The 23997-nt window shown below is 36.6% G+C and overlaps 3 protein-coding genes across 4 annotated transcripts; 2 read left to right on the forward strand and 1 right to left on the reverse strand.

Annotated features, from left to right (window-relative positions):
• Positions 1–438: 438 nt before the first annotated feature.
• On the forward strand, positions 439–4672 carry LOC123876623. Its single transcript, XM_045922914.1, has 8 exons — positions 439–903; positions 1394–1469; positions 1773–2005; positions 2306–2520; positions 2908–3031; positions 3679–3820; positions 3925–4059; positions 4421–4672. The coding sequence occupies exons 1-8, from the start codon at positions 719–721 to the stop codon at positions 4586–4588; spliced, it is 1278 nt and encodes a 425-aa protein (XP_045778870.1). The 5' UTR covers positions 439–718; the 3' UTR covers positions 4589–4672.
• A 1649-nt stretch (positions 4673–6321) lies between these two features.
• LOC123876637 lies at positions 6322–11299 on the forward strand. The gene is made up of 4 exons (XM_045922934.1): positions 6322–6724; positions 7256–7404; positions 7770–7881; positions 11069–11299. The coding sequence occupies exons 1-4, from the start codon at positions 6453–6455 to the stop codon at positions 11208–11210; spliced, it is 675 nt and encodes a 224-aa protein (XP_045778890.1). The 5' UTR covers positions 6322–6452; the 3' UTR covers positions 11211–11299.
• LOC123876614 (E3 ubiquitin-protein ligase Arkadia) lies at positions 9399–23136 on the reverse strand. Of its 2 annotated transcripts, none has more exons than XM_045922891.1 (12): positions 22721–23136; positions 20557–22100; positions 19851–19988; positions 19061–19248; positions 17550–17707; positions 17066–17136; positions 16500–16595; positions 15962–16011; positions 15373–15460; positions 11790–11986; positions 11499–11626; positions 9399–11168 (listed from the first exon to the last, which is right to left on the reverse strand). In XM_045922891.1, the coding sequence occupies exons 1-11, from the start codon at positions 22851–22853 to the stop codon at positions 11503–11505; spliced, it is 2787 nt and encodes a 928-aa protein (XP_045778847.1). In that variant the 5' UTR covers positions 22854–23136; the 3' UTR covers positions 9399–11168; positions 11499–11502. The 2 variants fall into 2 exon arrangements, with proteins under 2 accessions (XP_045778847.1, XP_045778846.1); XM_045922890.1 differs by having other exon boundaries at positions 17066–17139.
• Positions 23137–23997: the final 861 nt, after the last annotated feature.

The raw sequence follows: 23997 nt of genomic DNA on the forward strand, positions 1-23997 counted from the left end.
TTTCCAAAATTTTGCACGATAAATCAAAAACTATTATACATAAAAATATATAAAAATCTGTTTTAGAATGTACATCAACGAAAGTGAGAGAGAATACACAATATTTTTTTTTTTCAATAAAAAAAGAAATTCTCCTAAAATATAAACAATTGGCAGTAACTATATTAAAAATCTGTCTTTTGTAATTAACCAAATGAAACTCAGTAAATACGAAATCATGCTGAACTGCTATGTGTAATAGATACTGATACAAACTGCCTTTTTTTTTATAAACTGCGACAAAGTTTGCTAAGCGCTAAATTAACTTCATAGCTGCGATTTTACAGCCAGTATCCTGCTAAAATCGCAGGTTCCGGATAAGTGGTCACCCTACAAGACACATGTCAAACATTTTAATTATGTCAGTTGTCACTTGTCAGATGGTCAGAATTTTGAACACCTAACCTAAAAGTCTTTTTATTTAACATACCAACAATATTGAACAAAATAACAGAAATTTAATTAATAACTAATTAAAAAATTTAAAGGTTGCAGCATTATTAGATTAACTTTCCAGTGATAAATTAATTCTCGTAGTTGTTCTATTTATTTAGTGACAAAATGTGGAGTTATAATCAATTTGACTTACTGACTTGGAGAATTCTTAAAATTAACTTAACTAATAAATAATTTTTATAGTTATTAATCTACTAATACATTCAACAGACATAAAAAAACAATGTGCTCAAATTTAATAATTCAGATGCCTTTAGACATTCTAATAAATATATTAGCCCGTTTAGAACTTTATGATCTTCGTAATTTAATGCTAACGTGTAAATCTTTTAAAAATTTAATATTGAATGATAACACTCTGTGGCGGATGAAATGCTCAAGAAGACTAATTTTGAAAAATAAGGGGAGGTAGGTATAGTACTATAGATTAAATCAAATACCTATTTCATCTGAATATAAAACATGTAAACATTTTTATCACTAAAGGCCTATGACTGTATATTGAACACATGGGCTTGTGGTTTTAATTCTCCTGTGCAGACTGCCATGTTGCAACTTCAGTTTAGACTACTTATTTTGGTATCATTGTATGCACTATTCATGTTATGATTACTAAATAAGTGCCCCTCAGTTTTACCTATTAAGAATTGAGTTTTACTAAAAACAAAACCTTATACATATCAAAAAACAGTACCGTGTCTGACAGACAATCCACAGCCTAAATGGGTCTAGAAAATAGAAATTCCTTTCTTAATTTAAAAATTTTAGTTTCAAGTTTCAACCAAGATAGGAGGAAAAAGATATCTCAACAGGATCTTTAAAAAAATCTAAGCCACATAGTCACATGAATCAGTTGTCAAACTTGGAAGAAGTACTTATTTATATTTTTTTATTGCAGTGAATTGAATCCATTTTCCTGGTATAATAAATGCAGAATATCATATAACTGGTGCAAGGGAATTTATAGGAATAAGGTACTTATTATTTATTATGATTTTAACTTGATTTCAGAAAATTATTTTTATAACTTACCTACGTGTTTACATAACAAAACAAAACCAGCAACTTTCTTCCTTGAAACAACCTTAAATCGTATACTTACTCTTCTTTAAAAGCAAATGAACAGGACAAAACTTCGTCCATCATCTTGTGATTATTCATCAAAGTTCAAAGTGTTAAAACTTGGGTCTAGCTTCATCCTATTTCATATATGCAAACTATGAATAATCACCCTGTATAATAGGATGTTTTTTTAAACAAAATATCATATTTTGTAGGTTATTATCCAACACACAACCAACTACATGCCTTGGCTACAGTTTTGTAGCTCTGACGTATGGTACCTGTCAGTGGGCTCAGATCTGCGATGCTATTCAGTTGATAATAGAGGTTTACCAATTTCTAGTCTTCTATGGACAATACATGTGCCAACTGTAAAAAGAGATGATGTACGTACAAATGATATCTCAAGGTTCATTGTGAAGGATAATATAATTATTTGTGGGAACAGGTAAGAAAAATATCTCTTTATATTCTTAAACTAGCTGATGCCCGCGACTTCGTCTGCGTGGATTTAGGTTTTTGAAATCCCATGGGAACTCTTTGATTTTCCGGGATAAAAAGTAGCCTATGTGCGTGATGGAGTAACAAACATACACATGCACATACACACATACATATTACATACACACAAACTTTGACCTTTATAATATTAGTGTTATTTTCTCCATAGATTCTATCTAGTGAAAGCTGAGAGTGTCAGCTTGTCCTTTTGAACCGTAATAATTACTTAATATTTCAATCTTTACAGAGATGGATGTGCTGCAGTGTACACATTTGATAATTCGAGAAGAAAACCTAATTTATTGATACACATTGAAGATGGCCATGAGGATGGTCTTGTAGAAGTGTCTGCAGTGGAAAAAATACGAGACACCATAATCACTGCATCTAGTGATTGTTCATACATATGTTTTTGGGAATGCAGAAAGGATGAAAATAATTCTTATTACAATAATGTGAATTGTAAGTTATTGTAGTACTTATCATCCACACCTACTAATACTATAAATGTGAAAATGTGGCAGTCTGTCTGTCTGCAATCATTTCAAGACCAATCCATTTAACCGATTTTGAAGAGGCTGCTTTAATCACGGAAAATCAAAGTTCCCTCAGGATTTCAGCAAGAAACTCGGTGGCTGCTTTTTTTAAAGATTCAATCTATGATATGCTAGGTATAAAAGTAATTGTTGAAACGCATTACTGGAGCTAGTTGCGAGTCAAATCCACGCTCTTTTGTCATTTTACATAATCTTTGCTTTTGTAGTATGCTTTTGTCAAAGGAAATTTTTTAGTAGATTTCTTAAACTTGTGTAAACTGGTACTATTATATATCATTTCTTATTATTACAGGTAAAACCGAATATAAGTTGGTAAATGAAATTGGCTGTAGATGCATTGCAGCTAATGATGCGCAAGACAGACTGGCGCTTGGTCCTAATGGAAATAGTAAGCCTCTTTTACTTGACGTCGATACGTATGTTGACTTCTTAATTTTACTACTAGGCTTTTGCTTTAAAACTACCCTTAATTATTGTGCAAACTAATAAATCTGAGATTGCGTAAGTGCTACTGGGGGAAGCCAGGGTGGGTCCTTTTTTTATTCAAACACAAGTTAGCCCTTGATTGCAATCTCACCTGGTGGTAAGTGATGGTGCAGTCAGATGGAAGCGGGCTAATCTGGAAGGGGTATGGCAGTTTTTATTAAACCCATACCCCTTTGGTTTCTATACGACATCATATCGGAACGCTAAATCGCTTGGCAGCACGGCTTTGCCAGTAGGGTGGCAACTAGCCACTGCCGAAGCCTCCCACCAGACCAATGATTTAGAAATTATAAAATTCTAAATCCTGCCGGGAATCGAACCCGGGACCTCCCACTAATAAGACCACAGCACTTACCACTGCGCCAGAGGGTCGCTCTTAATGCGAAAGTGTGTTTGTCTGCCCGTTACCTGTTCACAGTCCATCCGCATATGAAATTTTGTACAGACATAATTCTCTGGCATGCAATATATTATATTGTATGCCAGAGATGCACATAGGCTACTTTTTATTTCGGAAAATACAAGTGTTTCCATGGATTTTTCCTGAAGCCAACTGTACCTAAATGTTTATTTGCAGTGGGAGCTTTTTAATGTCATCGGATGCTACTAGGAACGCCAAACAGGTGGTCCGAGATATCCAGTGGCACGATGGGAACTGTGTGGCGTATGTCACCCACTCAGGAAAATTAAACTTAGTTGACGTTAGGAGTTCTGCAGTGGTATGTATTGCTTCTTAGTTCTTGTTGTTTCCGTAAATAGGTATAGTAGTGAAATAATCACAATTTCCGTGCTAGCCCATGTTTGAAAATAAGGCTTATTCCAGGTGTATGAAACGCAGGACCCTTTTCAATCCTCCCTGTACTGTCTCAAGACTGACTCGGACCGCGCCGTGGTGGTCGGCTCATCGGAGTACTCGCGATGTGTTCTCTTCGACTTGCGCTCCACTCATCATGTTCAGGTATTCCTTTTTATTTATAACTAGTTGAACCGACTTTGTTAAAAGTATGCAGATGTAGGGCTTTAAAAAAATAACAGTCAGTGGTTACTGCCGACTGAATTGAAACTATGAAATAACAGTGTTGTTAGTAGTGTTCAAACCCATTGCACTATTGTCGTACCCACTCCTAGCATAAGCTTGACGCTTAGTTGGAGGGGAAAGGGGAATGTTAGTCATGATTAAAATAACTAATATTCTTTTTTTTTTTTTTAAAGTGCAGATTGGTAGTGTTTTTTGGTTTCAATAGTGGATCCCCATTCGCACCAATTGTTTCTTAACAAGTAATATGTTAGCGCTTTAAGAAATAATTTGATTGTTTCAGATGTATTTCACCCAGAAAAAATCTTCTCCAATATACAGCCTGGACTTTGATTCAACCAAACTAATAGCTGCAGCCGATCGCGGGGTAGCAAGTTTAAACTTCAATGTCAGTGCGGCTACAACACAAGCAAAAGATTTCTCGCATGCGTTTGAGTTTGTACATAGATAAATATTTTTATGTAAATAAATATTATTTAGGTACATATTATTAAATTATTATGAAATGTTTCATTCTTACGGTTCTGTAGCTCTAGAGAAAAAGGCTTATTTAGGATCTCTGTTGTCTCTCTGTCCGTCAAGAGTCAAGACTCAAGACCCATCAAGTAAATCAAAACCTAAGTACTTCTTGACCTGGCAGGTAGTAATGGGTAGCAATGTCTTTTAGCCATGGGTGTCTACATAATATTATAATTCTCCTTCTAGGTTCTAGTACGACGTATTTGTATGCTTATTACACAAGTAAAGGCAAAAATTCCAAAATCGTGAATTCGTGGTAACATCACAAAGAAAAAGTTTTATTTCTTGTATCATACGGAACACTTTGTGTGCTAGTCCGAATCACACTTTACAATTATTATTTTTTACTTAACCTCGTGGTTTGTTACAACTTTTATGAATTATAATAAATTAATTTTAAGTACATAGTTAACTATTGTTTTATAATTTTTTTCGCACGCGTGAAATGCAAAAAGTATACTAATGTTACCTGTTTCTGTTGTACAATGTACATTAAAAAAATCTGTGGTGTTTTGAGTTTTGTAAAAAGTACTCTGTGACCACAGATTAGGTATTAGTTACGACCAGAGACATGCTACCTAAACAAGATTGTGCACTGAGACACCAAAAACGAGCCTATTGAGATAGCGCTAAATTGGATTGTGTCCCTTTCTATTAGGGTGACAACACGATTTGATAATGTAAGACATTTGACGGATTATATGAGAATAGGAGAGGATGAATCATCATGATAACCCATCGCCGCTCACTACTGAGCACGGGTCTCTTCTCAGAATGATAAAGGTTTAGGCCATAGTCTGCCGCGCTGTAGTTATAAAAGTAGAGAAATTCAATTTTTTTTTGTTCTGCGAAAAAGTACCAGTCATGTTAAGTATGGGTACCTATAATATAGGTAAGTAAAATTATTTTGTATAATCTGGTGCATGTGTTTAGGTCCTAAACAGTTTTAGGAAGTTCGTAAGCAAGGCATACTTTTGGGAAAATTGATGGTACAGCGTTTCTTTTTAAAAAAATTCAGTGCACACGAAGCCGTAGCAAAATCTTCCGCTTTAAAATGCATTCCGCAAACTGCCGAATATTTGGTGATATTTCCTGGAACGACAGCGATCCATTTTTGCCTTAAGTCTTCACTTTTGAGAAATCTATCGTACAGAAAAAAACACTTCCATTAAACAATCAAATTATGGTTACCTTACTACTTCTGTATAGTATAGTACAGAATGTTCGCCATATTGTTTTGCTTGACACCCAGTGTTGTCATCCTATTAATTTAAAAAAATATTTATAATACTTTTTAAACTAAATGATATTTTAATGACATTATAAAATAAAGATAACAGTATGAAAATTACTGCGACAAGAAAAGAAAGTAATCTTGTTGTTTGAAATTAAATAAACAATGAATAAGAACTTTGTGAGCTACATCATAATTCGTACCATAGAAAATATTTTTTTATGCTTGCAATCCATTAGACAGTGACACACTCCAATTTATAGACCTCTCGCTCGGCTCGTTTTTCCGCTTAGCATAATTGTATTAGAAATTGGACTTTATGCTAATGCAATAGAATTTATTTTTGCAGGGAATTAAAGCTGAAGTGCACAATCATGTTTAGGTAGCACGTCTCTGGTTACGACCTGTGTTACGACTGTGAGTTTGACAATGACTTTTCTTCTTGACTCTTGTATTCTTTATCTTTTTCTTCATAAAATAAAATTAGAAAAGTGAGGTTATAAAATTTATTATGGATTTATTGATCAAAAATTAATTAATTTTCCGCACAAGGCAAGCCGAGATGTTCAGAAATAAGTTATTTCGTATTTTTAGAAATGCTTGTCGCTTAAACAGCAGAGAAGTCGTTGTAAAAATACGAAATATAGCACCTGTTACATTGGGATTAATAACCACTGTTTCTTGCGAAGAAATAACACACAAAGTTGGTTTAAATTGGGATCCAGATAGTCTGGAACATGAGTTTTTAATCCGACAAGCCACAACCGTGAGTGTAAATGCGGCCACGCAACTTCTTACTGTAACATTAGTGGCTGTCCAAGACACTAGCGAAAGGTAAACAATAACAAATAACAATCCTAAAAACATTATAAATGTTAAAGTTTGGATATTGGTTACTCCTTCAGACAATGAGTGAACCGATTTGGCTGTTTGAAATGGAGATAGCTTCTTATATCTTGAATTAATTAATACAGGTAGGCTACTTTTAATAGTTTCTGTGAGATTTTTTCAAACCTACCTATATCCACATAAAGTTTGGGTTGGTTAGTTACACATAATTACAAAAATATTTAAAATCCAAAGTTAGGCTTAGTAATAAGTATTTCAGCTGTAGAGTGTTCAACGAAATCATAATTTTATTATTCACATGTTTAATCTTGTTTTACAAAAATAATTTTAAGGCTTTCATCTCTCTGTAGCAGCAATCTGTTTATAGCTATGTTTTGAAAATCTGACTGTTAAGAATAAAAATGCAGTCAGTATCCTTCATAGGTACCATTCCATACCATAAATTATACAGCACCTATTGACAGACTTGTGGGTTAGGTTACCTATAAGTTTTACTCATTTTAATTTGAAAACCAGGTTACGGGAAGCCTTGGCTAAAGAAATATGCCTGGTTAAGCAAGCACTTGAGTGGGGAGACAATGGCACTCCTCCACACCACTGGGACCAGTTAGTAGCAGTCAGAGGTTCTCTGTGTGACCTTAACCACAATTTAAGGACACTTTTTAGTAAGTACTTAAAGTAGTTTTTAAAAATTTTCCCTAGTGACATCAATATCTCAGTATCTACTGTAAACAAATTTTATTATTTTAGCTTGTCTTAATACTTAGCAGTAGTATCAATGTGTAGCTAAGGAGTGGACTAAAATGTCAACATGTAGGTACAGATATCAAGTAATAACCTTTTTAGCTGGGTTTGTGACTTTAAACTAAAAGTCAAGCACATTAAATATATATATAAAATAGCAAGAAAACGAGCAGGCGGGTCACCTGATGTTAAGTGATTACCGCTGCCCATGAATTGCCCATGTAATTATTGAAGTTACAAATGTAACTCTTGAAGTTAATAAAAATAAACAAAGATTAAATTACAGGTTACATGGATTATGCTGAAAAGCTAGCCACCACAGCAGCTGAAATATCATATCTGTCTGGAAATATAGCTGCCTCTGATGCCATATGTGAAAGGATTGACCATGCATGCAGGTTTTAAATATTTTTTATTTAATTACACATAAGCCCTTGAATGCCACTTAGTGATAATAATGCTGTCTTACATGGTAGTTGGCATACCTGGTAGGGATTTTTTTTATTAATCTGATATTTAAAGGGGCTTTTATAAGTGCTATATGCCAGCCTCATTGTAACAAATTAAATAACAATCAAACTAGTTAAACCTAAAACTATAACAATGTGGTAAATCACTTGGTGGTAAAAAAAAAAACAAAACTTTTATATGAAAGGTTTTAATAAGTGTTGATATATATTTTTACATCTAGTATTAAATCTTTTTCATGAATCTCTTATAAATTAATCATAGTTAAGCAAAATGAAAGTAACAAAGATCCACTTTAAAACTTAAATATTATAGTTTTTCAATAAGTAAATCTAGAATCAGAGTGATATTTTGAAGTACATTTCTTATCAGTTTTAAAGCAATCTATTTAATCACCACAACAGGGTTGTTTGAAAAACCGATTTCATATCACAATGGTTAAGTTCAAGTATTAAAATTACATCATCATGTATAACAAAGTGTTTTCTTCAATTAAAATTATTGAAGACTCAAAATAACACCATGTATAAACCAATGAGTACATTTTTATGCAGACATACCTAATATGAAACTTTTTTATATAGGTACTTACATAATAAAATTATTTTTTTCCATTTTCATACACATACTTTAAAAAAAATCCATTATGTCAAAAATGTTTTAATCCAAAAAGTAAGATAGGTTAGCTTTAAAATTTTAAACTAATTTTTGGTCAATTTGTCTCATGATTTTTTTGCCTGACATTGCTTCATTAAGTTCTAAACATAAAACTTGGCCTACAAAAAGTTTTAAAAAACAATCGTGCTTAAACTTATTATTTTACCTATTTAAATAAAAAATCTAAAATATCAGTGACACAACATACAACCTTGAGTCAAACAATCATCAACAAGAAGCAAACCTTTTAATTCAATGCACAGTTTATACAGAAGTAGCTAGTTTAAGAGAAAAAATTCTTTATAAACTTTTGTTGTGTTTATTTGCACCAGTTCATTGTATATGCTCTGCTCACTTGATCGGTCATTCCAAACAAGAATGTGATGGTGTCACATTTGGGTGGACATCTTTATGCGACATGATTCTTATATGGACTAGCATTGTATGGACATTACATATGTTTCATTCAATGGAGCCAATGATTAATCATCACTATTGATTTCGATTTCTTTTTTTATTAGCATGAGGTATAAGGTCGGCGTCACTTCTCAATTACTCGCTACTTCTGTAATAAACTGCGTCTTTAGGGCCGGTTGTGCACTTGCCTCTATTTGATTGTACTTCAAGTCAGCTTCAGCTGTAAAATTGTCAAAAATTTTCTCAGATACAGATCAGACCAGTGCACAAGAGCCCTAAATAATAATAACATTCCCTCTGCATCTAGACTTACAATTAAACAACAAAACTCACTTTGCCTCTAACTTTGTAGTGATAAATATAACAAATATAAAGAGATAATATATTTATTTATGTTACATATAGGATTATGTACATAGATTGCATATTAGACACAGTTCAAAAAGATATACTGCAATTTCATGATTATGAATTTTGAAACATTTTGCATTAAAAGTCTTGCAATTTTTTTAAGTCTAACCAAATTGATTTAATTCTTATCCTACTTACACTATTTTTAACATAACTCATTTATTATGTACAGTTTGCGTGACAAGAGCTGACATTCACATACACACCATCTTTACAATTTAAATTATTTATGCTATTAAGTTCGAATATATTAGTCTATACTTAATATATAAACAGATTGTCTGACACCAATATACAGCTCAACCATTGGATTTAGAAACTTGTGATATTGCATGTAAACTTTCTCTACCCTCAAGGATTTTCAGAAATCCCACAAGAATAAAGCCAGAACAGGGCAGCTAGTCACTAAGATTTGCATTGATTTTTTTTTGCATGAAGATTTTCACAATAAATGTAATAATAATTCATATAGAGACCTTAGAATGGTAAGAGTATGCTAGTTTATCATAGACCCTGCATCATACCGGAATACCTACCCTCTTACATCAGTCACTAAAGTTAAAATCTATAGACCACACTTTGACTTGGTTTGGACTTAAGTTTCAGTTAAAACGAGACAGATTTATGCCAGCGGTATAACGCTGTCTCTTTTAAACTATGTCAGGTCTCAGCAAAGTCAAAGTGTGCTTCTATAGATCTCAGCCTAAGACAACCATCCACGCAGCACTGCACTCACGCAGCCTGTCAAATGTACCAACCTAATAACTTATAAAAACTGTTTGAAAAGGTCTCTAACATTCATCGAAATAAATAACAGGATACATTTATTGCTCTACCTCAAGAAAAAGAAAAACCTTTGTCGTTTTCAAGTTGTATAAATAAAATTAGTCTGATTTAATTCTTTGTGCGAGTAACACATAAAAACCTGAGCGATTGAGATCCTTTTACAGTCGTAAGCATAATATAATAAGACTAAAGCGAAGCGTCCGTTGGATCCCCGAAACGAGACGCATTAATTTAACTCCATTTATTTACTAAGGAACTGCGCAAATCGTCGCGACGAATTGAGATGAATCGATTTCTATTCAAATAAAAATATGGAACTCTCAATGAGACTAGATTCGTCTGTAGTGGATGTTAGTTAATTCTGTTTTATCCACTAATACCAAAATATATAACAGCTCGAATATCAGTCGAGCAAAACCAAGGAAAAATCTATAAAAATTAATATATTAAAATAAATATTTTATTTATAAACATCGTACTATTGTACTATTTTTACGTCAGCTCCTATCGCACGGTATACTTACGTCCACATAATATTAATTCGCAAAGACCCAAACATCCATGTTGTCTGTAAGAGATTGCTTTAGCAACTATCTCTTATAGGTATAGATAGGTATAGTGCATACACTTTGAGACTTCCCTAGCCATTTTAGCTCTGTGTCAAGTTTCATGTAAGAAGTATGATTCACCTTTAAATTAAGGACTAAAATCGTACTTTTAACATGAATAGAGCTAAAATGGCAAATGGGATCTCAAAATGTATTATGCATTACATGTTGTTTCTGTTTGAGTGTGTCCAATAATGAGTTTATCTATCTATCCGTACAAGTGAAACTTGTTTTTCAGGGCGTGCAACGCTCAGAAGCAATTAACTCACGAGCTGCAGCAAGAGAGCTTGGAGCTTCAGCAGCAGGCCATTCTCAACGCGCCGCATCTCGAGGAGAAACTGAAAGCGACAGATGATGTTAAGCAAACTATTATAAAATAAAAATAAAATTACAGTTTAAGGTTTAAATGATAAATTATTGTATATAGCAGACGTGTGACTAATAAAGATCTTCATTAATTTATGAGCTAGATACTTCTTTCATTTAAAATCTACCTGTAGATGTATCATGTATCAATCAGCGAAAACTGTATTGTTTTGGAGTTATCGATCAAAATATGTGCTGCGCCACTAGGCTACGCACTCCATGTGGGATGAAACAGGACATGCAGTATGGTACTATGGCAGTACGGCAGGCGTCTGTTAAGGTGTAACGTATAAGGTACATACTTGTTCAGAAGGTAGCGTCTTTGTTGAGGTGCGTCTCGATGTCGACGCGGCAAATGGGGCAGTGCTTGTTGGTGCTGAGCCACTGGTCCACGCACTCCATGTGGAATAGGTGCATGCACGGCAGGCGTCTGTAGACAACATGCAGGAGGATTATGTTTACTCTGTTAACTTTGTCAAACACTGACAGATGGCGCTCAAAGATTGCCTTGCGCTAATACTTAGTGTATATGAAATTATCCTTTGTGTATATCAAATGAGTCTTGATCAAATGAGTGTGAATGTCTTTAGTACCTGCAGTCGGAGTCGACCTCGAAGATGGAGAGGCAGATGGTGCATTTCTCGTCCTGGTGGTGCGGCGCGGGGCGCGCGTACGCGTGGCGGTACGTGTTGCGCTCGATGACGGCGCGCGACGCGCCTCGCGCGCTGCGGCGCTCCGCCTCCGCCACGCGCACCAGCGCCGCCATCTGCGTCGCCAGCGCGCCAGAGCCCTACCGAGGGGAGACCACGCGATAATCAATAGGGATCCACAGGCAAAACTGATCTCAACACAAGAGGTTGAATTTAATTTAGCAAGGATTCCGCTTAGAACGCTGGCTGTAGATGTATGGACGAACTTGATCTTTAAAACAAACCTTTTAAGGTCTATTTTACTTTAACACTATAGTTTTTCGACAATCGAATTCTATCAACGTTTCAATCTATCAATCTATAAATTAGGGCTACTGAAAAATCTTCATTCAATCATCATTCATCACACATGGTTGACGGAATTTAATGACCCTTAGCAACCTTGAAAAACGGCTGGCTGACAAAGTTAAAGTGAAACCGAGGCCATAGCCCCATTTAAATAATTATATTATCAGCGCTTTGTAAACGCTTCGAATTTTTGAATTAAACGCGTCAATTTTATAAATCAGCACCTAATTTGGCACACTTATCCACGCTATTTTCTAAAAACAGATGAAAGTCAATATTCCATAATTAAGATTGGACTTTCCGTATTCAGGAAAACTGCACAGAGAGAATGTCAAATTCCAAATCTACTATCAAACGGGCTAAGGTGTCTCTATATAGATTACGGCAGGCAATCCCAGGCGGCATTCTGGAATAATATTATTGTGGGTATTCCCAAGTCGTTTACGCTTATTAGTTTTCGTTACACATGCCTAAACGTACCTTAAAATCTGTTAATTCTATATACCCGCCACTTCGACTTTGATATAGGGTTTTCAAAAATCCCGTGGGAACTCTGATTCTCCAGGACAAAAGTAGTCTGTGTCCTTTTTTGGTAGATCTCTACCAAGCTATCCGTGAAAAGATAGCATCAGACAAATAGACAGACAGACACACTTTCGCATTTATAATATTTAAAATCTTTAAGTTATACTTACCAACGTTAAACCTTGATTCATCTTCTGATTTTAAATATTTACATGAGAGAGAATAGTAGCACGCCAACTCAGTGAAACTCATATGCTAATTACTTGTAAATGTCTGAACATATTTTATTTACCCCATTCTAAGTTTTATTTTTAGTTATCAAAGACACAAATTACAACGTGCAACTGCTATGTTTTTGTACATAGCATTTCACAAATCGCACGTAGTATAGGAAAGAAAAGAACTAACTAATTTACAGGAACAACAACGAGTGCTAATCTCTATAAATGGTTGAAAAATGATGAATAGCTTGCAAATGATAACTTATCAAGGGAATTTAAGGGTCTCAGATTAAAGCATAATACTATTTGCTAATTATCGTATTAGCAAATAGTATTATGTTTAGTATGTCGTAAGTATTTTTAAGTAGAGGACGAGTTTTTTTTTTAATTTATGGCCTGGTTTTATTATTAAGTGGCTTTCCATATAAAAACTTAAATTACTCTATTTAAATCGAACTTGATAGTCCAATAATAAATAATTAAAATAGGTTTTAGTGAAGACTTTCAAATCTATAAATTTAGAACTGAAGGGTTCAGGTAGATGGTGGATGGGCATTTTTTTTTATTTCGAGATAAGCTTGCGTTTGGCAACAATCATGATAAATAAAAAATCAATGATGAGCGCGCTTGTCTGGAAGATGCCTAATCACTCTTGCCTTGAAGGTAGTTCAAAAAAATGTTTGTACCTATTTCCGTTATACACTTTGAAACCATCCAATCGATGTGATCCAAACCAGTTTCATTAGAAAGGCAATAATGAGAAGATTGTTGTAGACAAAAAACAATTTAATAGGAACTTTCTTTTTTGACGTAATAACACACGCCGGGTATTCGCTAGTAAGTTTATAATATTATTTTTAACCTGACTACGGCAAAGCCAAAAGGAAGGGTTATGATTTTAGCAGTATATGTTTAGATAAGTAGGTAGGTACATGCAAAATGCATATATACTCTAGTCTCCACATCCGAATATAGAGTAGAAATTAGAAATTGTCTACAAACATTCAAATTGCCAAATTATAGTGAAGACGTTAGGCGCCCTCTAACGCATTATAAAATAACATTCACAAGCCTACAGCGTAAATCTTTTAGACACAGATTTAAGTTAAGCCTATCATATTTTATCGTCACTTATCGCCAAACAATGTATCAATCATTCATAATCCCCAGATTATAGATAGATCCCGAAGCCGCCGTTTCACAGACCAACCGTTAAGCCGGTATTTATTTCAATGCTATGCTTTGAAACGTTTAGTAAAATCTACATCATACATAATACTTGATATAATGCATTCCAGATCCACATTCCTGAAGGATCACTCCCCAACGACGTTTAAATAAATAGCGACCCTTTTTACGACGCAATAAAGTGCAATTGAGCTCGCACAGCGCTGCTATGTAAAATTTAACAAAAGCCTCTCTTTCTATCGTTAAAACTCTATATCTGATAAAGAAAATGAAGAGTGACCCGTTAAGCGAGAGCCGTCGAACGGGTGTGCCGCCGTAGATATTATTTATCGCTCGGGTCACGTGATCAAGTGAGCCCGGCCTATTTACCTAATATGTGGAGCACGAAAAGCTTTGAAAAAAAATAAAAAATTCTACATTCATAATATTTTCTCAATACTATTCACGGACTTTCACGCCGCAAATCGCGCACGAGTGAAGAGTAATTGTCACCGACATTACTGTCACCAAGTTATGATTGATACATTTTATTCCATTACGGTGCATATCCTGATACAGTCAAAATATCCAGTAAGTCACGCGGACCAAGTCAAGGGCATTAGTTAGTATTATCTAATATCTACTAAAACGCAAACACGCTAATTCCCTAAAGATAAAATCTTTTATAATAATTCTCTAATAAGGATCAGATAAAGAAGGATTATTACTAAATCAAATCGCATGTTCCGCCAATTTCGTGTAGCTATACACATTACAGTTTACAATATCTTATCACGGCAACCAATTTAATTTAATAAAATGTGCTTTTATTAACCATTCATGACCTAGCGAACTACAATCTTCCTGTTGTGCACAGGACTGCTCGAGCAGTTGCGGCCGCTTCGAGGGATCGTTTGGTCGGTCGAGGACTTGAAACACATAGGTACCTACAGTACCCGGCAGAAAATATTGTACATCAGCCTTTAGAAACCAATTTTGATGAAATTTTGTACAGAGTTACCTTACTCCCGGGGAAGGTCAGGCTACTTTTTATCCTGGAAAATCATACAGTCACCACGGGATTCTTAAAAGCTCATCCGTTTAACCGGTTTATATGAAATTTGCTACAGAGGTAGCTTACATCCTGGAAACTAACATAGACAACTTCTTATCCTGGAAAATCAAAGAGTTCCAAAGGGATTTTTAAAAACCTAAATCCACGCGGACGAAGTCGCGGGCATCATCTAGTACGCTAATATTCTTACCATGACCGAGGGTTGTATGGAGATGTGCAGATGCGGCGGCTGCATCTGCAGGTAGTGGTGCATGTGGTGGTGGATGTGTTGACCGTCGCTGCGGGCAAACGCAATCACGTCAACACTTGCTAAACTTGATGTAAAACAAACCGGCAAAGTGCGAGTCAGACTAGCACACGAAGGGTTCCGCACAAGATATAACACTTTGTACTTTTTAATTTGCATGGCGGCCATTTTGAAATTTTTATTATTAAATGTTATAGCGGCAATAGATATTTCTATTCACACACACTGAAAATTTCAACTCTTTATCTATTACGGTTCACGAGATACAGCCCGTTGACAGATAGATAAACGGACGGACAGCGGAGGCTTAGTAATAGGGGCCCCGATGGCACCCATCGGATACGGAACCCTAAAACCCAGCTAAGTATGAGTCAGCCTCGCTTATTGAAAATGAACTGAAAAGAAAAGAAATTGAAAAACTAAACAAAGGATGTCTAAAGCGCCAAGCAAAGCGGTTGCTTACGCTACGTAGCTTCGATTTGCTTATCGTTTAAATCAATTGAACAGGTAATCAAGAATTATTTTAACTTACAGCATAATGGGTGGCGGCAATAGATCTCGATCTATGTGCTCATCGGGGAACTGTAACAAAAATAAAATCAATTTCAACCACAAAGACTCTTCAAGTATTGAGGTATTGACTATGAGACCTGATTTTTCCAAGTGCTGCCCAATCATTACATGGCTTTTGCTCAAAACGAGGGAACTCCTCAACAGTTAACTTACTAGTACAGACACGAAATGTTGTAAACGCAATTATTTGTGAAAGCTCTTTATGTAGAATAGTGCAAGTTAATAATGGTCTGCGCCATCTATATGTGATTTAGTGAATTAAATTTTCCGTGAACACGTTTCAATTTTTTTGTATGATATAACCACAAATTCACGGTTTTCAGATTGTTTCCTTCACTTGTGCTTTAAGGCCTACCTACCTGCAAAATTTCATGATTCTAGGTCAACGGGAAGTACCCTGTAGGTTTTCTTGACGACAAACGGACAGACAGGCAACAAAGTGATCCTATAAGGGTTCCATTTATTCTTTTGAGGAACGGAACACTAAAAATACTCACTGCAAGCATAACTGGTGCGGGCCTGGCCGGTATGTGAGGCGGGAAGTGTGTTAGGGCCGGAGTCATGTCGCCCATCATGTTGCGGCGCTGAACCTCCTAACAAACAATCATATCATATTTTACTCTGCTATTTTTCAGAAGTGACGCCTCTATAATAGCATGGTAGGAGAGGACAGGAAGTTGGATAGAAATAGGAGTTATTTTACGGGAGTCCATTATACACAAGGAACAACAAACTTTTATTGCGTGATAGGCTTGCAATTGCCGACAATCATGCTTAAAAAAGTAATGAGGTCTAGGTTGGGCCGCGCTTGCCTAGAAAATGCCCAGTCACCCGTTAGTTATTACATGACAGGAAACCCAGTCACCGGACGTGCATTTTGCACCTTATCGATTTCGAAGCGTGAGCAAAAACGATTGGATCCAATTCAAACGATTTCGTGCAAGTAGATTTGATGTCGACCACATAAGGATGCCAAAACTTAAAAAGTTTGAATGTAACAACCAACCCTGGTAACAGGCCGTTTTATATGGGAAGTTTTATAATATCTTAAGTAATGACTTACAAGCATGTGTTGTTGTCGCTGCCACAGCCGCTCGTGCACGAGGTAAGGCGGCGCGCGGCTCAGGGGCTCTCCTACTGACAGACAAAAAATTCAGTTTGATTCAGATTCAAAAATTCAGATTCAGTTATTTACCTATTCTATCAACAAATCTGCTTAAATAGTTGCACAATGCGACACAGCAACAAATCTGAGTTTTCTGACATCTTTAGGTGAACTTGTCTTGCGATCACTGTAAGTGTGCGTCCTGAGTGACGGGGCACCGCGGATGGCGGCTTGCGGATTTACACGTCATACTTGTCCTCAGTGCATGCGGAGAAATGTGCGTCCGCTCGCACCTCGGGCAAGTTTAAACGTGTCGAACATTTGTTTAATGCGCCGTTCATTTTGGCTGCGCGGTGCGCCGTCAACGCAGACTAAGGATGTAGAGGTACTAACTTCAGATCGAACTACTTGTTTTGCGATCACTGTAAGGGCATGTACTCACGGTGCGCGGCAGGCGGCGGGTTGTGCGTGGTGTGCGGCGCGTGCGCGTAGGGCGCGCGCGGCGGCAGCGCGCCGTGGCTGTGCGCGTGCATGTGGCCGTGGCCGTGCGCGCCGTGCGACGGGCAGCAGCAGCCGCGGCAGGTCACCATGCAGCGCACCCTGTGTTACACACATAATAATATTATCTATGATTATATCCTTTTGATGTATGTATTGACAGCTGACACATTCTTTTTCATTTTAGTAAAATGAAAGTCCAGCTGGTGCACTAAATAGAATATTTATATTCAGGTTAATAATCTTTAACATCTAACGTCCTGCCATAATTAACATGTTACCGGGCTAAAGGTAACAGGTGATGTCAGACTTCCATGTGACGCGACAATACTATGAAAATATATGACGTCGGCCGCGCGCGCCTGATGTGGGCAACTCGGGCAAAAGGGCACCATACATTTTCAGTGTTTATGTGTTTCCGTACTGTCGTGTCGGCTTTGTTTTTTTATCACACATATTATTAGTAAAGATAAACATGATTCACGAACCATGATGCATACAAAAACCAAATACACTATCAAGAATGCTGGGGTTTCACATCCGGTTTTAAGTGGGTGTAGACTGTAGCAGATAAGAAATAAGCATTTTGTTATTGTTTTCATTTGATGACATTATCATTATTTATTTTACTTTCATTTTTAGCCCCTAGCGGATGGGTACAATAACAAGTTTCATTTAGTAATAAAGATCAATCTGTGTGACACATAGTGGAACTGATATTACTTATGCAACATGGCATAATATTATTGCAATTTTAACATCGAGTTTCTTGCTGGTTCTTCTCAGTAGGAATGGCATTTCGAACCAGCGCTAGATTCTTTTATATCTATTATATAAGATTATCCATACTAATATTATAAATGCGAAAGTGTGTCTGTCTGTCTGTCTATCTGTCTGTCTGTCTGTCTGCTACGTTTTCACGGCCCAATCACTGAACCGATTTTAATGAAATTTGGTACAGACTTGGGATACATCCCAGGGAAGGACATAGGCTACTTTTTATACCTGAAAATCAAAGAGTTCCTACGGGATTTTAAATAACCGAAATGCACGCGGGCGAAGCCGCGGGCATCCTCTAGTTGAATATAAAATCTTTCTATTTCCCTCCATGGAGAAGTATACTCAACATTTTTTCTGCCTCGCGTAATATATCGCGTGCAGTCATGGTACCATACAGATTTATCTGTTTTGGTGGATTAAGCTTGTGTATTACGGACTTCCGCAAAGTAACACTTTATCATTAATATCAACCACTGGTGGACATATACATACATTTTAGGGCTTTTCACACACCATGGTCTTGCACCGCTTAATCCAGCAGCAACCTGCAACTCACTCGATCGTCTGTCTGTCCACACGTCTGTCCTTTCAGATTCTAGTGGAGTAGTTATGTGCCCTGCCCAGTGCCATCTGTATTGCCACAAGTAACACCTGCTTTTATTCAACAAAACTTACCTTGTCCGATGCAACAAGTGTGGATGCGACGGTACGGGAGGCGTGTGGTAGAGCGGCGGGTCGCGGTGCGGCACAGATTCGAACAGGGGCCGCGGCGACCGCACGGCGCCCGTAGAGACCTGCGGGGGCCCGCCTTCGGGGGACTGGCCCGTACGCCCCGGGGAACTCGTCAGGTCTATTACTTCCCGCTGGAAAACAATATAATCTTAATCTAGCTTTCTTTGACCAACCTCAAGCTCCAAAACACAGATGTGTGTAGACTCTGTCAAGAGGATGCGGAAATGCAATGCTATTTGCCATGTGCTAAAGCATAAACATAATCTTCACCTAGGGAATCACATACTGCACCCGGACGAGGCGAAAAACATCTCAGCCAAGAAGCTGCTGCTGTTCCTGTCGGCAGTATTGGCCGGGAACTGTGAAATGGGGGCGATCACAATAGATCGGCAAGTGGCAACGGTCAACGTGATACAGGGTTTTGGAAAGTCTTGCCCTGTTTTATCCCGGAAAATCAAACAGTTCCCACCCGATTTTAAAAAAAACCTAAATCCGTGTGGACATGCCTGTCTGTTTATCAGATTTGGACGAAAGGTACAGAGATAACTCGCATCTTGGTGAATGATATAGACTACTTTCATCCCAGATGATTAAAAAAAATCCAATTCCACATGGACAACTGTAACACTGGTATTGAACACACTACTAATACTCTTAAATATGTTGTAAATACTAGTATTAAATTAGAACCCAGAACTGTAAAACCAGTTAAAAAAATAGTATCAATACTTACGGAATTGGGCTCCTCAGTCAATACTTGCACATCATCATCAGAGCTGGAGTCTGACACCCAGTCTAGTTGCAGATCTGGTGCTGACAACACATGGCCACCACTGCCGGACAGTGGTTCTGCCCTACAAGGCTTGTTTTCCTGGAATTAATAACAATTTTTGTGCTTATTGGTGAAATTAAGAAATGTTTATGAACTACTGGCTGATGTCCACGACTTCATCTGTGTAGATTTAGGTTTTTCTAAATCCTATTGGAACTCTTTGTATCCAGTCTATAATCTATCTCCATTCCTTTCAGCCAAATCCGTCCATAGTTTTTACGTAAAAGGACTTCTTCTTCTCTCTGGGCTGGTTTCTGCACTTAAACGTTTCCGTCTGTTGTGCGTACATAAAAGGACACAAACAGGTGAAAAACACGCACACATATGAACTTTCGTTTTTATAATATTAGTATGTTTAGGTATTTAATTTTTTTATACGATGGCAATGACAGTATGCAGACAATAAATATAATAACACTAATGATGCCCACTTTTTCTACATGGATTAAGGTTTTTAATAATAAACTATCAATCTGTACCCATAACAATTGATTAAATGGTTTTGTATTGGAAAGGTAACAGACACATACATACTAGATTTGTACATAATAAAATCAACTTATTGCTTTAATTTACAGTACCAATGCAGTATCAAAAGAAAAGTTACCTGATTGTTGTTAGTTTGTGCTGTAGGGATATGTTCAGGTTGTGTATGTCTGGCTGAGCTTGTCCCCGGCTGGGGTGACGGATCTTTGATCCTCCTGTCTCCGGCGCCATCGCAACATCGCCGACTTTCCGAATCCTCTAACTTTACAGTCACAGTACTATTACTAGCACTAATTGTTCTATTCCATGGCCTTGGTATTGAAGTGTTGGACACGGGCTCAGATTTTATAGGAACCTGCCCAGTTGGTTCAACCTTAACAGTTCCTACACCAGATGATTGCTGTGTATTATCTGAAAGCCTAGGAGAGTTAGCTTCAACTTTTACAACCGGCTGAGAAATAGGCTCTACTTTAATATTTGAAGTACTAGGATTTGAAGATCCAGATGGTATATTACTACTGTGAGCACAAGGTGTGGTTCGATGGTGGTGGTGGTGGTGATGGTGATGGGCTCCATTATAGTAACTAAAATAATTGGGATTCAAACTGTCTGATGCATTGGGGAAAAAACTTGTGTGTTTCTTTTTACAAGCACAGCCTGGCCGAGGTTGGTAGTTGACAGGTTGAGTTTGCTCTTTAATTGGAGGGGGATTAAGCACTTGGTGATGTTGTCTATGAGCTGAAACTGGCTCTTCAGGTTGTACTTCAACCCTTTCAGTGTCTTGAACGGTTTGTGTTGATACTTCTGACTGGTCCTGAGGTTCTGTCTTAACACTGACCCTTTCATTTACATCAGGAGCACTACATAAATGGCGACTATTGCTTGGCCTTGCATCTCTGTTCATATCGGAAGGTCTACCTACACTATCACACTGCTTTTTACTAGGTGTTGATGGGCTGTCTTCTTCATCAGAACTTAGTTCTATTAAATTTGGACTAGCTTGACTCTCTTTTGATTGTTTACTTCTAGGTGATACATTAAATTTACGACTCGGTCGTTCTAAGCTCTGTGCCTGACTTTCAGCTTGGTTCACCTCATCTGGAAAGTTGCTAAATGAATGACCTGCACTTGGCTGTAGTGATGTATAGCCTGCATTTGGAAAATTGGTTTCTTGAAGAGGCGGTCGGTGAGCAGAAAGTGTGTAATTTATGGGTTGCTGAGATAAGTAATTTCTTTCCTCACTAAGTACAATCATGTTCATGTTCATATGTCCGTAAGGGCCTACTATGTATTCTCTTGGATTGTTCCCATTGCGGTAACAGAAGGTGCCAAGCTGGTATGCTGGTTTAGGTTGATAGCGTATATTTACATCATTGAATGTTCTGCTAGGATTAGTGCCATCAGGATTACTTCTGCCAATGGAGTATTCAATTGAACTTGAACTGTCAGGCAGAGGCTGGTACTCCTCAGGGACTGGTGTGTGTGCTGATAGTGGTGCCACATTCACTTCAAATGGTTGTGTTGGTGTTGTGGAGTTTATGTAATTGGATGATATTGCATTCTTTGGTGTTGGAGCATTTCTTTCTGTGGTTTCTTCTGTAGGCGCTGGCAATACTTCTACATCATCATCACTTTCAGCAAACAATGGATCACACTCCATTTCCTCTACAACAATTTAAAAAAAAAAAAAATTGCTTAGCCAAATAATAGGAATATTGTTCTTACAAAGCTTTGAATGACAGTTAACCTAGGGTTGGTCGCAAGGAGTCTTTAAAAGCTTCACTTACAAAACTGTTTCTTAAAGTAGCTTCTTAAAAAAAACTGAACTACTAAATAACTAAACAATGCATACCTATGCCAGTTCACACCCTTGAGTATGGCAATTATGTATTTGTTTATGTTAAAACAAACCTTGACCATTAATAATATGATTAGCAATAAAATAAAAACACTTAAATGTTTATAACATAGAAGAGATTTAAAGAAGACCATAAATGACAGACAATATTTCTTTGATTTTGTTTTGATTCGACAATGACAATGAAAATAAGCATTACCAAACTAGGGTTAAGGACTAAAAATGTTATATAAAGGGATTCACGTTTACAGGATTTTTCCTGCAATATTTACAAGTTTTCTTAGTTACTATGTTACCTGCAACCAAAGCACTAAAATAGTTAATTCATACATATATGAAAGCTCCATATGTTTGAACCTAGATTAGAATTCGCAAGCTCTGGCATACAGCTCTGAAAACATATTTATTAGACAAATGTAAAACTTACCAATTCTTGGTGGATTATCAGAAGAAGAATTATTGTATATAGAACCAAGTATAGCAGCTATTGATGACGGCCCAGGCATATCCCATGCCGATAATGATTGCTCACCGTCATACCCCTCTTCAGTCATTTCCATGTTATTATTTTTTTATCATAGTCCAAGATTATCCTATAAAATATGTCAAAAAATAATTTGCTGAACTTGTCAACACAATACATTGGCCATACAAGTTACAAAATTTAAGATAAAAGTAACATCATAGTGCACGATGGTAATATTACATTTGTTTTTCTGCCATGTATTTTTTATTTAACGTATTCTAAATTAGCAACATATTATGTTTAAAACAAAATTGAACATTCAAATAAATATAAAATTGCGACGACATATTTTTGTAATTTGGACATTTCCAAAGAGAATAGACATTTCCCACAGACTAAAAAGAATAAAGACCATAGACCATAATCTACAGTGGTCATAAGGTCTGCCATAAACTTTATATGGTGCCGCAGACGCTTGCGACCATCGACAGACAACATGTAGTCCGACATGAGCCCGACAAGGATCTTCTGGCACTTGAATGACATTGACGGGGGCCGTAGTTGTAGCATGAAGGCTGCCAGGAAATAAAATCATCTCAAGTTTAGGGAAAATGTTAAAAATGCCAATGTTGAAAATCGAGTAAGTTTTATCTAATTTTAATTGAAAGAGAAATTGGGAAAGCCATCCCTGTTTTCACATAGAAAAAGAACAATATAAACCCATAAAAGGTCATGGATTTGCAATCTACCATGATTACCTGCTCAAACACTATATTTACCTATCGCTAAATATAGCTATAAGATGCAGACACATTTATGCTGCATCTATTATCAGGACATATCGTGAAGTAATGTATAAAGAATGGCTTGAATTATTAAAAAAATAGTGGATTTCAGATTTTTACTTTGCAACACCACGTACACCATGTACAGAGCGTTGACACTTTTAAGGCGGAAGCGACGGGTCTGCCCGCAAAATTCAAATTTAATTTGGTTTTTCGCAATTTGTAAACTAATACGACAACGTAGGCTTATGGTATGTTAATTACGACAATGGCAGTATCATTCTTGCAGGTTTGTATGAAAATCTTTACCTGAAAGGATCCAGTTTAAGAAATTAATTCTAGTATTGACTATTCTCACAAATTAGTCGATACTAGATTTCGCGAGCAGGCCCGTCTAATGCCCCTTAACAAGATGGCGGCGTTAGTTATATTTAAGACCAATGTACTTGTATA

Source organism: Maniola jurtina, chromosome 22, assembly GCF_905333055.1.
Source record: "Maniola jurtina chromosome 22, ilManJurt1.1, whole genome shotgun sequence".
NCBI lineage: Eukaryota > Metazoa > Arthropoda > Insecta > Lepidoptera > Nymphalidae > Maniola > Maniola jurtina.

Bases quoted from the DNA above. Each gene is read 5' to 3' on its own strand.
- LOC123876623 (XM_045922914.1), top strand. From the start codon at position 719: ATGTGCTCAAATTTAATAATTCAGATGCCTTTAGACATTCTAATAAAT. The intron at 1,470-1,772 runs GTACTTATTATT...CATATTTTGTAG, and splicing joins AGGGAATTTATAGGAATAAG to GTTATTATCCAACACACAAC. The intron at 3,032-3,678 runs GTATGTTGACTT...GTTTATTTGCAG, and splicing joins CTTTTACTTGACGTCGATAC to TGGGAGCTTTTTAATGTCAT.
- LOC123876637 (XM_045922934.1), top strand. From the start codon at position 6,453: ATGTTCAGAAATAAGTTATTTCGTATTTTTAGAAATGCTTGTCGCTTA. The intron at 6,725-7,255 runs GTAAACAATAAC...TTTGAAAACCAG, and splicing joins GTCCAAGACACTAGCGAAAG to GTTACGGGAAGCCTTGGCTA. The intron at 7,405-7,769 runs GTAAGTACTTAA...ATTAAATTACAG, and splicing joins CAATTTAAGGACACTTTTTA to GTTACATGGATTATGCTGAA.
- LOC123876614 (XM_045922890.1), bottom strand. From the start codon at position 22,853: ATGGAAATGACTGAAGAGGGGTATGACGGTGAGCAATCATTATCGGCA. The intron at 19,249-19,850 runs GTAAGTATTGAT...ATTGTTTTCCAG, and splicing joins TGACTGAGGAGCCCAATTCC to CGGGAAGTAATAGACCTGAC. The intron at 16,596-17,065 runs GTAAGTCATTAC...ATTGTTTGTTAG, and splicing joins AGCGACAACAACACATGCTT to GAGGTTCAGCGCCGCAACAT.